Source organism: Chelmon rostratus, chromosome 4 (assembly GCF_017976325.1).
Source record: "Chelmon rostratus isolate fCheRos1 chromosome 4, fCheRos1.pri, whole genome shotgun sequence".
Taxonomy (NCBI): Eukaryota; Metazoa; Chordata; class Actinopteri; order Chaetodontiformes; family Chaetodontidae; genus Chelmon; species Chelmon rostratus.
This window is the reverse complement of record NC_055661.1, coordinates 8358019-8373512: the sequence shown is the minus strand read 5'-3', so window position 1 is coordinate 8373512 and position 15494 is coordinate 8358019. Positions and strand designations below refer to the sequence as shown.

Genomic DNA, 15494 nt, shown 5'->3' with positions numbered 1-15494 from the left:
TTCTTCACTTTCTGACATGTTTAGTTTACTTCAGTGAGATAGTGTTATTCAGTTTTGCATTTGCTCCTGAAAATGTAGTGTTGGTCATAACAGTTGACAGTATTTTGTTTTTGCACTTTTAAATATACTGTGACAACAGTTTACGCAGGGTTTATAACTCTTTGCTTTTCTTAATCCACTCTGAAGATATGTTTGTATTTGCTTCTATCGATATAATGTGAAAACAGTTAATGCAAGGTCATGTTATATGTTTTGTGTATCCATTGCACATCATGCAAAATTTGCATTTCTTTCTGTTGTAAATCCACTGTTCTGTGGAACTACAAACAGTTGTGTGGCTTGTATTGTTGTGTATTTGTGTTTGAATCAACTGCTGTTGATGCAGGGCTCAATACATCAAATTTTGGTACAGAACTGACTGTCTTTTTTTTTGTCAATGCATATCAGCTTTTTTACATTTATGCTTTTGTATTTGCACACATTTAACTAGTACATGGAACCAATGTCTACAATATGTTTGGATAGAGTTAACTTGAACAAATCAAGTTAGATTTACAGACCTAACTCAGGTAGCAGGAACATAATGGAATTGTTTTAAAGTTATGCAATACCTTTGAATAATATTAGCATTAAGAAATCAAGTAGGAGTTACAGTTGAAATTCAGGTATCATCGACATGATAAAATTACTTTAACATTACACAATAAATTGGTATTACAGTAACTGAAAAACAATGTGTTGAATCAACACGATTCTTTCAAACAGGCTAACGTGAATGCAATATTTTGGTTTGACGAGCAATAATTAATTGAGAAAAAGAGAAAAATTATTGTCAGTTGGCCACATTCTGATCATGTGGGACCGATGTACACATTTAAATCAAGTAAATTCAAAGGACTTTTTTTTTCAGTGTAGCAGGTAGCGGTTAGCAATTAACATTAGCTAAATGGTAGCATCGGAACTGTACTGTCTTCTTCTGTTCTTCTTAGCGGTTAGCAGTAGCATTAGCAATAGTTAAATGGTAGCATCGGTACTGGCCACTACCTGGAGCATCTCTGGGTCAGTTGAACGTGGCAGTGCTGTTTGGATTGTGTAGGAGCAGTGTGAACTGGCACTAGGGGGGGTGACTCTGGGACGCCGTAGTTCACTGCCTAACCTCCTGGAGGTGTAGTGGGACTAAGTAGGCGAAACACTGTTGAAGGGAGGTTTCCACCTGATGACCCCCAGAGACGTGTTAGGAATCACTGCTCTTTGGCATGTATAGAGGCAGATTAGAGCTCCAAGGTTCTTCACTGAGAATGAATCCTCTTTTTGAGCACAAGTATCTTGTGTTTAAATTAACCTAATGGAAAATGGTAGACCTAAATAAATAAATGGAGAAACAGCAACAGTGATGCGTATAATGTGTAATCTATCACAATTTTCTTGACAGGGACAAATGCATATGTAGTGTACACCAAGAGAATATTTGAACACAACAGTGATAGCTTCGGTGGCTCTGTTGGAGGCATGTTACTGGCATGTAGCATTGTTTGAAGTCAAAAACAAGATGTCTTCTTTGCATCATTTCAACCGATGTTTATTTCACAGATCACATTTACAGTATGGCAAATACATCAAACATGAATTGTGGGACTGGAAATAAAAATCTGATTTGGGCCATTGATTCTGATTCCCACACTGCAGCATCACACGAGAGGTTTCCTGAACAGGTAAGCAGTTCCACTGGTAAATCCCACATCCTGCTTATCTTTCTGGCCAGCCAGACTTGCATCTCTAATGTATCGGTCAGACTTCTTGACATCTACGGAGCACCACAGTCCTTCGTCCTCCAGGAGCTTGAACTCTTTCTCCACAAGAGCAGTGAAGCCTTCAGGATCAGTTCTGTGTTGAGCCTTTGTGACACAAATCAAGCCACCTGGAAGAAAAGGCAAAAAGCCATTGAAGTCTTTGTTTTGGTGGGCGGCAGTGCAGCAGCAGCATTACACACAGTGAAATAAGTGAAAATTTGTGAACTGTAAAGAACAAACTATACATAATAAAATATCAAAATAGCAAGCAGTAAAAATTATATACATAATAATAAAATATAAAAAATAGCAAACAGTAGTAATAAAAAGTATTGTACATAAAGAGTATATACAGCAATACCATATAACCATATAACACCTGCCGTGATTTGATGTGGCAATCAAGTCAAGTCATCTTCAAATCCATTTTAAAATCATTTGAAAACAGGAACAAACATTTTTCAAATGTTTTTCAAAATATCAACTGCAGGAAAAAAAAAGAGTGCACAAGAACGGCAGCACGAAGCCTGATGGAGCTGCAGCTGGTTACCTGGTTTAGTGACGTGGCAAAACTCCCTCAAAACGCTGAATGGTACAAGATCGGGTTGCAGAGCACCGACCATGGCCACCACATCAACCGTATCTGAAGCAGGAGAGGATGAGGAGGGAGGGAACGAATGATGCAGAGAGGAAAGGAGGAAGTAGGGAAGAAGGAAGGCAACGGCACATGTATGGTGGAGGAGGATTGGAGTGGAAATAAATCAAAAAGACCAGATGAGATTCCAGACAAGGCCATGATCAGATGTTATTCACATTTTAACCTGAATGTAACTAATATGACTGCATGAATGTGTATATATCGTACCAGCTTGTGCAGGCAGCGGTTCAGTTCCCAGATTGACCAGTTTGAGATCCTCATAGAGCCCAGTTTTAGCCGCTTCCTCCAGCATTCCTTTACTGCAGTCGATCCCCACAAAGCGTTTGAAGCTGAGTTCACTCATCTATGCACAGCAGAGGAGCACACAAACAAGCCTGATGGACTGAATGGTCATTTTGCAACCACTCAGACATTTTTTGTCTTGTAAAAAAACAATCAGCTTCTTTGTCAGAAAAAACAACTGCAGCATCTGTTTACAATGCAAACAACTTGTTCTGATAAAGAAATCAGATCTGATTTCCTGCTGCACACAGAGCAAGTAGTTTTCCAACCAGCAACAGGGCAAAGTAAAACTGGTTTCAACAAGAGTGGCAGCCTGTTACAGCAGCTCCGACTGTTCTTACAGCAGTTACCTTGTTGAGGAGTTTGAGGTTGCTAGGTGAAGGGGAAGGTTGATCTAACCTGACATTCAGAATTTTTGCTCTGACGTTACATTGTCTTTGTATTGATGATTAGCAGTTGTGGACTCACCAGTTTAGCTATCTGTCCAGGCCCGCAGGCGACATCCAAAACCAGGGCTGCTTCTCGATTCCCACTGAAGTTGGAAGAAATTAATTCTGCAACCAGATCTGGTCCTTGGTAGTCCAAGAAATTGAGATCCTGTTGAAGACACGATGTTAAGAAACAAATGAAGACACGTAGATCAAACATCTAAACCCTTGAATCAAACCAACCCATCATACGCTTTAGTCAGCAGTTATGTGACACATTTGCTTCATTTAGAATTTGTCATAAGACTGTGAATGGGAATTAGAGATAAGATAAGATTAGATAAGGTAAGGTAAAATCTAACTTTATTAATCCCCTGCTGGGGAAATTAGGATGTTACAGGCAGCAAGCAATAGTGGCACGAATAATAAGATAATAAAAAATACAAAATAAAAATTGACTATGTATTTATGTACACTTTATAGAAAAAGACTGTAAAAATATATTGCCAATGGAAATTTTTGAAAAGATTGCACAGGTGGGTACAGCAAGGGGCCATGATATGAGCGGGACTTGCTCACTGGTCCAGTATTATGCACACAGTATAGATGCAATGTCTTCCCTGAGCAACTACAAAATGTAGACAACCCTCCCTTTTCTTCCCTACACTCAAGACTCAAGACAACTTTATTGTCAACCCATCCATATACATGTACACAGTAGGGATAAAATGTTGTTTCTGTGGGGCCAATGGTGCCACATTTAACATTTACGCAGCACAAAAAGACAAAAAGGGCAACATAACAAGTGCAGAAGAAAAGAAAGAAACAAGGCAAAACAGTGAACAGAGTCAGTGCAAGAATGCACAATGTAGAGACAGTAAAAGTAGAGGTTGAAACAGTTTCTATGAGGATGAATGAGAGCAAGCCTCACTCTTTTAATTGCACAGTCCCTAACTAAGTTAAGTGTTAACAAAAAACCAAACACACTTTCAAGTAATATCAAAATGTAACTGACCTGTTCATAGTCTGCTGCCCATTCATCATAGAATGTAACCAAGTTCTCTGGATCACAATCCCTGCGAGACTTCAGTACCTTCCCCACGTGTTGAACAGTTCTTGTCGAGTCTGACATATTGAGACAGTTCAACTTCAAACCTGGCAAACACAAAGACACAGTGTACCGCAGACCTCTGGATTTATGATGGCACTGCACCCAAAATTTGTGAATATCAAGCTGTCATCCCCTGAAGACTCGAGAGGCGGCTGAAAAAGGTTTGGAAGGTTTCAGTGGACATTTTGACACTTTTTTCTGACCTGAAAAGATGTCACTGTGTAATCTGACGTGACTGACTGGATTCAAATTAAAGGCTTATTACATGTACAATTCAACCCTCCTAAAAAAAAGTAGACATAAACAGCATTTGCATACATATATGTACAGAGACACAATATTACAATTACAACCACTGACCTGTGACTGAATGCACTGAGTATGAAAACAGTTGTGACTTGTCAAATCAGTAAATGTCGAAGTGAAGGATTCAGGCCGGGAGCGCTGCTCATAGAGGTGCTGGTGAAACTGGATACCTTGTAGCCCCTCCTCCAAAACCACCTATAGGTAGTTGCTATTGTTGAGGTAATGATGAGATGGTGAGAGTGAAATGATGGGAGGAAATAATGCAGATGTTAGTCAGATATGCGAATACTTGATGGCAGCCAGCTAATCAAGTTAGTCCTTCTCGCCAGGAATGTTCTCCAGCTCTGGGGGGGGGGGGGGGGGGGGGGTTCACAGGCATTCCTGAGCCAGATGAGATATACTGTATAATCTCTCCAGCACGTTCTGGTCTCCTAACAGCTTCCACCTTGGAAACTGATTCGGGGTAGTTGCAGTCGATGAGAAATGAATGGACAAGTGTTTGATTTCAGGTAAATCAGGAAATGTGAGATCATGGACATTACGCATTACATTAATGTTTGTATTGTACTATCTTAAATTCTTTATTCTGTGAACATTTGCACCCCGTAGTGTTTCGCACACTCTATCATTTCAAACACTCATAAGCTCTTTCTTTTCATTGACATTGATTTTACATTTTTTTAATTGTGAATTAAGATTCTTCACTAGCAGTACTTGTTTATTTTTCCTTTCTCTTACTATACTTATTGTGACCATCAGACTGATAGTTCAGCTTACTGTTAAGATAAATTACCAATTATCATATATCATTACATTATTATTACTCATACATTAAAATTAAAGCCGTATTTAAAGTTGTAGTTGGTTGAAGTGGAGCACATTTGGAACCATTTTGTAAAAGGCAAGCCAGTGTGTTTAAATTAGTTTGTGGGGACGAGCACATAGTGATAAAAAAAAGAGACATTGCAGCTATAAACATGCTAAACTGAAGGAGCTGCAACAGACCACATGCTGACTTATCAATGTTCTGCAGGCAGATTTTGTGTTCAGCGAGCTGAAAGCAAAGAAGCTGAAACCTCACTCAGAAGGAGAATTTGTGAAGGAGCGCCTTGTTGCTGCTTTGGAGCTGCAACCACCAGACAAACTGAAATGAATCCAAAGAGTCAGTTTGTCTGGAATAATTCATAGATGAAGATGTTGAAACTCAGTGATAACAAGTATCTGTGATTTGTGAGAAACATTGTCCTCCTTACTTGTCCTGGCTTTCATACCCTCCCGAAATGAGGAGGGTGACAGGGTTCTCGGGTCCATCATTTGTCTATTTAAACTAACCAAGCACATTTACTCAAGTACTGCACTTAAGGTTTCTATTTTGAACATTAATGTAGTAGCAAGCAGCAATCTAACAATCTGTGAATGATTCACTTTAACGACTACACTTTAATACAAATGATCTGTAATGTTTTCACTTTCATGGTGTTAAAGGAAAGTCCATCTTCCTACCTTTCTAACCAAATACCGTTTTAATTGCTGTGAATGAGTTTGTTTTCTGGACCCACAGCCTGGGAGTTGTGGGCATATTCAACCCAAGGCAGGTGGGTGGACCAGGAGGCCGGCTGGAGGGACGCCTCCAGGGTCTGGTTAGCCCGCTCCGCCTGGCCGTTGGTCTGTGGATGATAACCAGAGGGGAGACTGGCCGAGGCCCCCAGTACCAGACAAAATGCCTTGCACACCCAGGAGGCGCACTGGGGACCTCGGTCAGAGACAATACTGTGTAACCGGAAATGTGGGTTATGAGCAGATTGGCAGTTTCCAAGGCTGAAGGTAATTTTGGCAGAGGAATAAAATGGACCAACTTGGAGAATCTATCAATGATGGTTAGAACTGCAGTGTTACCTTCAGATGGGGGTAGTCCGGTTACAAAGTCCACAGCTACATGTGACCAGGGACGGGGAGGAATGGGTAAGGGACGAAGGAAGCCAGCTGGAGCATGGTGAGATGACTTACTGCCATGGAAGACCACCAGAAACTCTTTATTGTCTTCTCACATTAACCACCTCACGACCCGCCAGATTTATCTTGTGACCTTGGGAGGGGCCCGACTCCCAGGATGGACTACTGGACAAAACTAACTAGCTCTATCTAAAGTTGGTAATCTGCTGTGGCTCTGTCTTAACCAGCTGCAAGTGTTAAATGGTACTTATACATTGTTTAATGTACATTGATTACATTGATTAACAATCTAATGATGTCATAATATTATATTCGTTACAGGGGACATTTTATTGTACAACCATAAGTTTTACTTTTGATACTACTTAGTACATTTTACTGAGGATACTTGAGTATGTCCACTTAAGTTTTGGACTTTGTATCTTGTGTTTAAATTAACTCACAACTAGCTTGGCTAGTGACTGTTGTGAATAGAGCAGCTGACAACAAGGGAAAGACCATGTGACTGCTTGGAAAGACAGCTGACAGGAGGGAAAAGACCCCACAGGTGCTGGTTTGGGCTAGCAACCCATGGCAGCAGTGGCAAGACTTAGACTTGCTACAACCAGACTTAGCTACAACCAATATAAGGAAAATACTCCAAGAGTCAGTGAGAGCAGGGGTGGAAGATGACTCACAGGTGGATTGCATGGTAACGAACCGGATAACGGATATGCAGGTCGGCAAGTCTAGGCGGCAAAGAGAAATAGAGAAGTTAGTAAAGGAAAGGAGGCATTTAAGAAAGCAGTGGAGGAAGGCGTCAGAAGAAGAAAGGGAGGGAATTAATGTGTTGCAGGAGGAACTGAGAAGCAGGTTAGCAGTACACAGAAGGGCAGAACACCTTAGGGAGAAGAGAAAGAAGAAGGAACGTGCAAGGTCAGCATTTTTTAGGAAACCCTTTAATTTTGTGAAAGGCTTGTTTAATCAAGAAAAAGGAGGGCAACTTAAGGCAACGAAATCAGAGATTGAACAGTATTTTAAGTCGACGTATTCAGATTCAAAGGAGAATAGGAACATAGGTCTTCCACCTGACATGCCACCATTAGGGGAAGTGGAGCAGGAGATGGATGTGAGCCCACCTAGGTGGAGAGAAGTTGTGGAGGTGGTTAGGCGTGCAAAGGCTTCTTCGGCCCCAGGGCCTAATGGAGTCCCCTACCGTGTCTATAAGAGTGCACCTGGCATCTTAAGGACACTATGGAGATACCTGAGAATAGTTTAGGAGAAACAAAGTATTCCAAGAGCATGGCGCAGGGCAGGAGGTGTCTTCATCCCTAAGGAGAAGGAGTCATCAGACCTTAGCCAGTTTCGGATGATTTCTCTCCTAAATGTCGAGGGAAAGATTTTCTTTGGTATTGTAGCACAGAGGCTGGCTAATTACTTAGAAAGGAATGGTATGATAGATACGACAGTGCAAAAAGCAGGGATACCAGGATTTGCGGGATGCTTAGAGCATACTAGCATGATTTGGCATCAGATTCAGACAGCTAAGAGGGAGAAAAGAGACTTGAATGTTGTATTTTTAGATTTGGCTAATGCGTTTGGGTCAGTGATTCATAGCCTTATTTGGAGTTCCTTTGACTACTTTCAAGTGCCGGAGATAGTTGTTAACTTGGTGAAAGCATATTTCCAAGACATCAGACTGTGTGCAAGTATCACAGAGCTCACAACAGGCTGGCAAAGATTGGAGGTTGGTATTATGGCAGGATGTACAGTTTCCCCGCTAGCTTTCACAATGGCTATGGAGGTAATTATTAGGGCTTCCAAGTGGGCCGTAGGTGGGGAGAGACGGCAGAATGGAATGCGTCTTCCACCAATTAGGGCTTATATGGATGATATGACACTGCTAACTTCAACGGTGCCATGTACAAGGAGGTTGTTAGATAAAGTCAATGAGAATCTCAAGTGGGCTAGTATGAAGATTAAGCCTAGTAAGTCAAGGAGTATTTCAATATACAGAGGGAAAGTAAGTGACAGGAAGTTTGCTATAGATGGTGAGGAAATCCCAACAATTAGGGAGAAATCAGTCAAGAGTCTAGGACGGTGGTATAATGTGGACCTGAATGATGTTGAACAGGTTGTGCAATTTAGAAAGGATGTTGCAGAAGGGCTGGAGAGAATAGATAAATCAGGGCTCCCAGGAAAACTGAGGTTGTGGTGCTTGCAGTTTGGCTTGTATCCTAGGTTAATGTGGCCAATGTCAGTATATGAAGTCCCATTATCTGTAGCAGAGAGAATGGAAAGGCTAGTTAGCTCTTATATTAGAAAATGGTTGGGTGCTCCCAGGTGCTTAAGCAATGTAGCTTTGTATGAAAAAGGAATGCTTCAGCTGCCAGTATCCAGTCTAACAGAGGAGTTTAAATGCACTAAAGTTAGGACAGAACTTTTATTATCTGGGAGTAAGGACATGTTAGTTAGCAATGTGGTTCCGAATCCTTCTGGTGGGAGGAAATGGAACCCAAGGGCAGCAGTGCAGGAGGCAGAGGCAGCTCTTAGGCATGCAGAAATAGTAGGAAATGTTCAATTTGGCCGGGGAGGCTTGGGGCTTGGCCCAGGCAAACCAGTGTGGAATAAAGCTGGTCTAAAGGAGAAAATAAAGCTTGTAGTGGAACAGGTGCGTAGGCAGGAGGAGTTGTTAAGGGGGGCAAAAGCAGTTGGTCAAGCCAAACAGGGACAATGGTTGAATTGGGAAGGTGTTGAGAAGAGGAAACTTAGTTGGAGGGACCTGTGGAATATGGAGGAAGGCCGTATTAAATTTCTGACAGGGGCGACATACGATGTGTTGCCAACCCCGCAGAACCTTAGTCTCTGGGTACAGGGCGATCAATTGTGCCCACTCTGCTCAGGAACAGCAAATTTAAAGCACATTTTGTCAGGTTGTAGAATTAGCTTATCACAAGGCCGGTATACATGGCGGCATAATCAGGTGCTGAGAAGCTTAGGTGAGAGAAGAGGTTAAAGTCTGAACAAGACACCTCTCCTCTGCTCTGCTTTCCCCGCCCCATCTTCTCACTCTGCCAATAGGAAGAGAATCAGGAAGAGGAAGTTTAGATAAGGTGGGGGTGTGGCCAGCTAGAGTCTCTCTTTGGGACCATGCGGCCTATTCAGGTGAGTTTGTGTTGTAAGATACAGAGTTGGCTTGTTTTTTGATCTTTTTGGTTGTTTTCCTGCTTTGTTTGCTTCTTGAAGGAAATGTTAGGGTTTGTTTTCCTGCTTTGTTTGCTTTTTGAAGGAAATGGTAGGGTTTGTTGCTTCTTGAAGGAAATGTTAGAAAAGGCTGTTGAATCTAGGCTTTAGGGCATTCAATCGTTCGCAACTGGACCTCGTCCGTTTGTCTTAGAAGACGTTTCGCCTCTCATCCGAGCAGGCTTCATCAGTTCGTACGCAACCAGACTAGATAGGACAGCTCTAGTCCAATGCAATGATGTTAGGTTCAAGTATTTATCCCCTGAGTGAGACCAACCCACAAAAACAAGAATGGTATCACTCTATTGTGAGGCAAACGATCCCCCCATTAAGGCGGGGTGGGGTGCAACCCTTTGGTGTCAACGACAGTCGTTTGCCTCGTTAGTGTCCCATTGTTGTCATTGGGAGGCTCCTTGAGCCATGTGTGAATGGCTTTGTTGTTTGTTTTCAGAGGCTAAATCTTTGAATCTCTTAGGGAGAGATGAAAGGACAGCATTGTATGTGGGAGATAGGTGGTGTCTAAGACCTCCCCCTCTGTTCAGAGATGGTTTTTCAACCTTGACATAGATAGCTTCTCTTACCGCTCTTTCAAACCATCTGTCTTCTCTGTCCAGAATATGCACATTTTTATCCTCAAAGGAGTGTGCTTTCTCCTTGAGATGCAGGTAAACAGCTGAGTCCAGCCCTGAAGAGTTAGCCCTTCTGTGTTGTGCCATGCGTCTGCTCAGTGGCTGTTTGGTTTCCCCAATATACAAGTCTGTGCATTCCTCACTGCACTGGACTGCATACACCAGGTTGTTCTTCTGAGTGTGAGGCGTCCGGTCTTTAGGGTGCACCAGCCTTTGTCTGAGAGTGTTCCCGGGTTTGAAATGTACCGGGATGTTGTGTTTGTTGAAAATTCGCCTGAGCTTCTCTGATACACCAGACACATATGGAATGACGATGTTATGTCGTCTGTCCCTCTTTTCTTCCTCTGTCACCCTGTTCTTTCTGGAAGCAGCTGAACTTTTCACAAAAGACCAGCTGGGATAACCACAGGTTTTGAGGGCCCCTCTCAGGTGTTTGTGTTCCTTGTCCCTTGCCTGTTGGCTGGTTGGAACATTATCAGCTCTGTGTTGTAGAGTTCTGATAACACCTAGTTTGTGTTCCAGTGGGTGATGTGAGTCAAAAAGGAGGTATTGGTCTGTGTGAGTAGGTTTGCTGTTAACCCCAATATGGAGGCACCTGTTCTCTCCAATGTGGACATCACAGTCCAAAAAAGGCAAACTCATGTCCTTGACATCCTCTCGAGTGAATTTGATGTTCTTGTCCACTGAGTTAATGTGCTCGGTGAAGGCTTGCACTTCTTGGCTTTGGATTTTGGAGGAGGGGCTACAAGGTATCCAGTTTCACCAGCACCTCTATGAGCAGCGCTACGTCTGGTTGCGTACGAACTGATGAAGCCTGCTCGGATGAGAGGCGAAACGTCTTCTAAGACAAACTGACGAGGTCCAGTTGCGAACGATTGAATGCCCTAAAGCTTACAATGACCTGGATGAATGAGAATATTCACAGGCATGTTTCTGAACATTTTGGGTTGGCTACCCTGAAAATGGTGCGGGAATATGAAAGGTTGGCTCGGAAAATGGCGGATTACAGAAACCATCTCAGGTTTAACCTGAGATGCAGACAAAACAGCCTCACACCAGTTAGCCTACGCCTACGATCCACCATGAAAGGCTACAGGACTGACAAAATCCTGGAAAAGGCTCAAAAATAACTCCTGAATGAGAGAGTAAGGCAGGTCAATTTCACCATTGACAGCGCCTGTTCTCTCCAATGTGGACATCACAGTCCAAAAAAGGCAAACTCATGTCCTTGACATCCTCTCGAGTGAATTTGATGTTCTTGTCCACTGAGTTAATGTGCTCGGTGAAGGCTTGCACTTCTTGGCTTTGGATTTTGGAGGAGGGGCTACAAGGTATCCAGTTTCACCAGCACCTCTATGAGCAGCGCTCCCGGCCTGAATTCTTCACTTCGACATTTACTGATTTGACAAGTCTGTGAACCCCCCCCCCCCCCAGAGCTGGAGAACATTCCTGGCGAGAAGGACTAACTTGATTAGCTGGCTGCCATCAAGTATTCGCATATCTGACTAACATCTGCATTATTTCCTCCCATCATTTCACTCTCACCATCTCATCATTACCTCAACAATAGCAACTACCTATAGGTGGTTTTGGAGGAGGGGCTACAAGGTATCCAGTTTCACCAGCACCTCTATGAGCAGCGCTCCCGGCCTGAATCCTTCACTTCGACATTTACTGATTTGACAAGTCACAACTGTTTTCATACTCAGTGCATTCAGTCACAGGTCAGTGGTTGTAATTGTAATATTGTGTCTCTGTACATATATGTATGCAAATGCTGTTTATGTCTACTTTTTTTAGGAGGGTTGAATTGTACATGTAATAAGCCTTTAATTTGAATCCAGTCAGTCACGTCAGATTACACAGTGACATCTTTTCAGGTCAGAAAAAAGTGTCAAAATGTCCACTGAAACCTTCCAAACCTTTTTCAGCCGCCTCTCGAGTCTTCAGGGGATGACAGCTTGATATTCACAAATTTTGGGTGCAGTGCCATCATAAATCCAGAGGTCTGCGGTACACTGTGTCTTTGTGTTTGCCAGGTTTGAAGTTGAACTGTCTCAACATGTCAGACTCGACAAGAACTATTCAACACGTGGGGGAGGTACTGAAGTCTCGCAGGGATTGTGATCCAGAGAATGTGACCACGTTCTTTGATGAATGGGCAGCAGACTATGAACAGGTCAGCTACATTGTGATATTACTTGAAAGTGTGCTTGTTTTTTTGTTAACACTTAACTGAGTTAGGGACTGTGCAATTAAAGGAGTGAGGCTTGCTCTCATTCATCCTCATAGAAACTGTTTCAACCTCTACTTTTACTGTCTCTACATTGTGCATTCTTGCACTGACTCTGTTCACTGTTTTGCCTTGTTTCTTTCTTTTCTTCTGCACTTGTTATGTTGCCCTTTTTGTCTTTTTGTGCTGCGTAAATGTTAAATGTGGCACCATTGGCCCCACAGAAACAACATTTTATCCCTACTGTGTACATGTATATGGATGGGTTGACAATAAAGTTGTCTTGAGTCTTGAGTGTAGGGAAGAAAAGGTAGGGTTGTCTACATTTTGTAGTTGCTCAGGGAAGACATTGCATCTATACTGTGTGCATAATACTGGACCAGTTGAGCAAGTCCTGCTTATATCATGGCCCCTTGCTGTACCCACCTGTGCAATCTTTTCAAAAATTTCCATTGGCAATATATTTTTACAGTCTTTTTCTATAAAGTGTACATAAATACATAGTCAATTTTTATTTTGTATTTTTTATTAGCTTATTATTCGTGCTACTATTGCTTGCTGCCTGTAACATCCTAATTTCCCCAGCAGGGGATTAATAAAGTTAGATTTTACCTTACCTTATCTAATCTTATCTTATCTCTAATTCCCATTCACAGTCTTATGACAAATTCTAAATGAAGCAAATGTGTCACATAACTGCTGACTAAAGCGTATGATGGGTTGGTTTGATTCAAGGGTTTAGATGTTTGATCTACGTGTCTTCATTTGTTTCTTAACATCGTGTCTTCAACAGGATGTCAACATCTTGGACTACCAAGGACCAGATCTGGTTGCAGAATTAATTTCTTCCAACTTCAGTGGGAATCGAGAAGCAGCCCTGGTTTTGGATGTCGCCTGCGGGCCTGGACAGATAGCTAAACTGGTGAGTCCACAACTGCTAATCATCAATACAAAGACAATGTAACGTCAGAGCAAAAATTCTGAATGTCAGGTTAGATCAACCTTCCCCTTCACCTAGCAACCTCAAACTCCTCAACAAGGTAACTGCTGTAAGAACAGTCGGAGCTGCTGTAACAGGCTGCCACTCTTGTTGAAACCAGCTTTACTTTGCCCTGTTGCTGGTTGGAAAACTACTTGCTCTGTGTGCAGCAGGAAATCAGATCTGATTTCTTTATCAGAACAAGTTGTTTGCATTGTAAACAGATGCTGCAGTTGTTTTTTCTGACAAAGAAGCTGATTGTTTTTTTACAAGACAAAAAATGTCTGAGTGGTAGCAAATGACCATTCAGTCCATCAGGCTTGTTTGTGTGCTCCTCTGCTGTGCATAGATGAGTGAACTCAGCTTCAAACGCTTTGTGGGGATTGACTGCAGTAAAGGAATGCTGGAGGAAGCGGCTAAAACTGGGCTCTATGAGGATCTCAAACTGGTCAATCTGGGAACTGAACCGCTGCCTGCACAAGCTGGTACAATATATACACATTCATGCAGTCATATTAGTTACATTCATGTTAAAATGTGAATAACATCTGATCATGGCCTTGTCTGGAATCTCATCTGGTCTTTTTGATTTATTTCCACTCCAATCCTCCTCCACCATACATGTGCTGTTGCCTTCCTTCTTCAATACTCCCTCCTCTCCTCTCTGCATCATTCGTTCCCTCCCTCCTCATCCTCTCCTGCTTCAGATACGGTTGATGTGGTGGCCATGGTCGGTGCTCTGCAACCCGATCTTGTACCATTCAGCGTTTTGAGGGAGTTGTGCCACGTCACTAAACCAGGTAACCAGCTGCAGCTCCATCAGGCTTCGTGCTGCCGTTCTTGTGCACTCTTTTTTTTTCCTGCAGTTGATATTTTGAAAAACATTTGAAAAATGTTTGTTCTTGTTTTCAAATGATTTTAAAATGGATTTGAAGACGACTTGACTCGATTGCCACATCAAATCACGGCAGGTGTTATATGGTTATATGGTATTGCTGTATATACTCTTTATGTACAATACTTTTTATTACTACTGTTTGCTATTTTTTATATTTTATTATTATGTATATAATTTTTACTGCTTGCTATTTTGATATTTTATTATGTATAGTTTGTTCTTTACAGTTCACAAATTTTCACTTATTTCACTGTGTGTAATGCTGCTGCTGCACTGCCGCCCACCAAAACAAAGACTTCAATGGCTTTTTGTCTTTTCTTCCAGGTGGCTTGATTTGTGTCACAAAGGCTCAACACAGAACTGATCCTGAAGGCTTCACTGCTCTTGTGGAGAAAGAGTTCAAGCTCCTGGAGGACGAGGGACTGTGGTGTTGCGTAGATGTCAAGAAGTCTGACCAATACATTAGGGATGGGACTCTGATTGGCCAGAAAGATAAGCAGGATGTGGGATTTACCAGTGGAACTGCTTACCTGTTCAGGAAACCTCTCGTGTGATGCTGCAGTGTGGGAATCATCAGAATCAATGGCCCAAATCAGATTTTTATTTCCAGTCCCATAATTCAGTTTTTCAGAAGTGGTAAAACAACTGAAACAATGAATCATTGTGCACATCTTAATCAACTATGTTTGATGTATTTGCCATACTGTGAATGTGATCTGTGAAATAAACATCGATTGAAATGAAAGAAGAAATCTTGTTTTTGACTTCAAACGATGTTACATGCCAGTGCCACTGTTACATTGTAACACCTGTCATGTTGACTCTTCAACTACAGCTTCATAACCTTTATCATCGTCCCATTTGTTCCACAAATGTGTGCTTTTAATTACGTTTTTACTGATATGATTAAATCTAAATCTTGGCTGATGGTCAGCTGGCTGTGCTTGACATTTTTATACATGCCACACATGACAGATGTTAGTGGCTTCATTCTATCGTACACTT

General features: G+C 42.0%; 2 protein-coding genes across 2 annotated transcripts; one reads left to right on the top strand and one right to left on the bottom strand.

The window, feature by feature from the left end:
- Positions 1 to 1688: 1688 nt before the first annotated feature.
- On the bottom strand, positions 1689 to 4290 carry LOC121605387 (methyltransferase-like protein 27). The gene is made up of 5 exons (XM_041935279.1): positions 4174 to 4290; positions 3199 to 3327; positions 2656 to 2791; positions 2341 to 2433; positions 1689 to 1918 (listed from the first exon to the last, which is right to left on the bottom strand). Exons 1-5 carry the CDS (start codon positions 4288 to 4290, stop codon positions 1689 to 1691), a joined length of 705 nt encoding a protein of 234 aa, XP_041791213.1.
- Positions 4291 to 6477: 2187 nt separating this feature from the next.
- LOC121605386 (methyltransferase-like protein 27) lies at positions 6478 to 15043 on the top strand. Its single transcript, XM_041935277.1, has 6 exons — positions 6478 to 6568; positions 12419 to 12558; positions 13406 to 13534; positions 13941 to 14076; positions 14299 to 14391; positions 14814 to 15043. The coding sequence occupies exons 1-6, from the start codon at positions 6478 to 6480 to the stop codon at positions 15041 to 15043; spliced, it is 819 nt and encodes a 272-aa protein (XP_041791211.1).
- Positions 15044 to 15494: the final 451 nt, after the last annotated feature.

Excerpts from the sequence above, each read along its gene's own strand:
- LOC121605387 (XM_041935279.1), bottom strand. The coding sequence starts at position 4,290 with ATGTCAGACTCGACAAGAACTGTTCAACACGTGGGGAAGGTACTGAAG. Across the intron at positions 2,434-2,655 it reads ACCGCTGCCTGCACAAGCTG|ATACGGTTGATGTGGTGGCC; the intron begins GTACGATATATA and ends CTCCTGCTTCAG. Across the intron at positions 1,919-2,340 it reads TTGCCACGTCACTAAACCAG|GTGGCTTGATTTGTGTCACA; the intron begins GTAACCAGCTGC and ends CTTTTCTTCCAG.
- LOC121605386 (XM_041935277.1), top strand. The coding sequence starts at position 6,478 with ATGGGGGTAGTCCGGTTACAAAGTCCACAGCTACATGTGACCAGGGAC. Across the intron at positions 6,569-12,418 it reads AGGAAGCCAGCTGGAGCATG|GTTTGAAGTTGAACTGTCTC; the intron begins GTGAGATGACTT and ends TGTGTTTGCCAG. Across the intron at positions 12,559-13,405 it reads GGGCAGCAGACTATGAACAG|GATGTCAACATCTTGGACTA; the intron begins GTCAGCTACATT and ends TGTCTTCAACAG.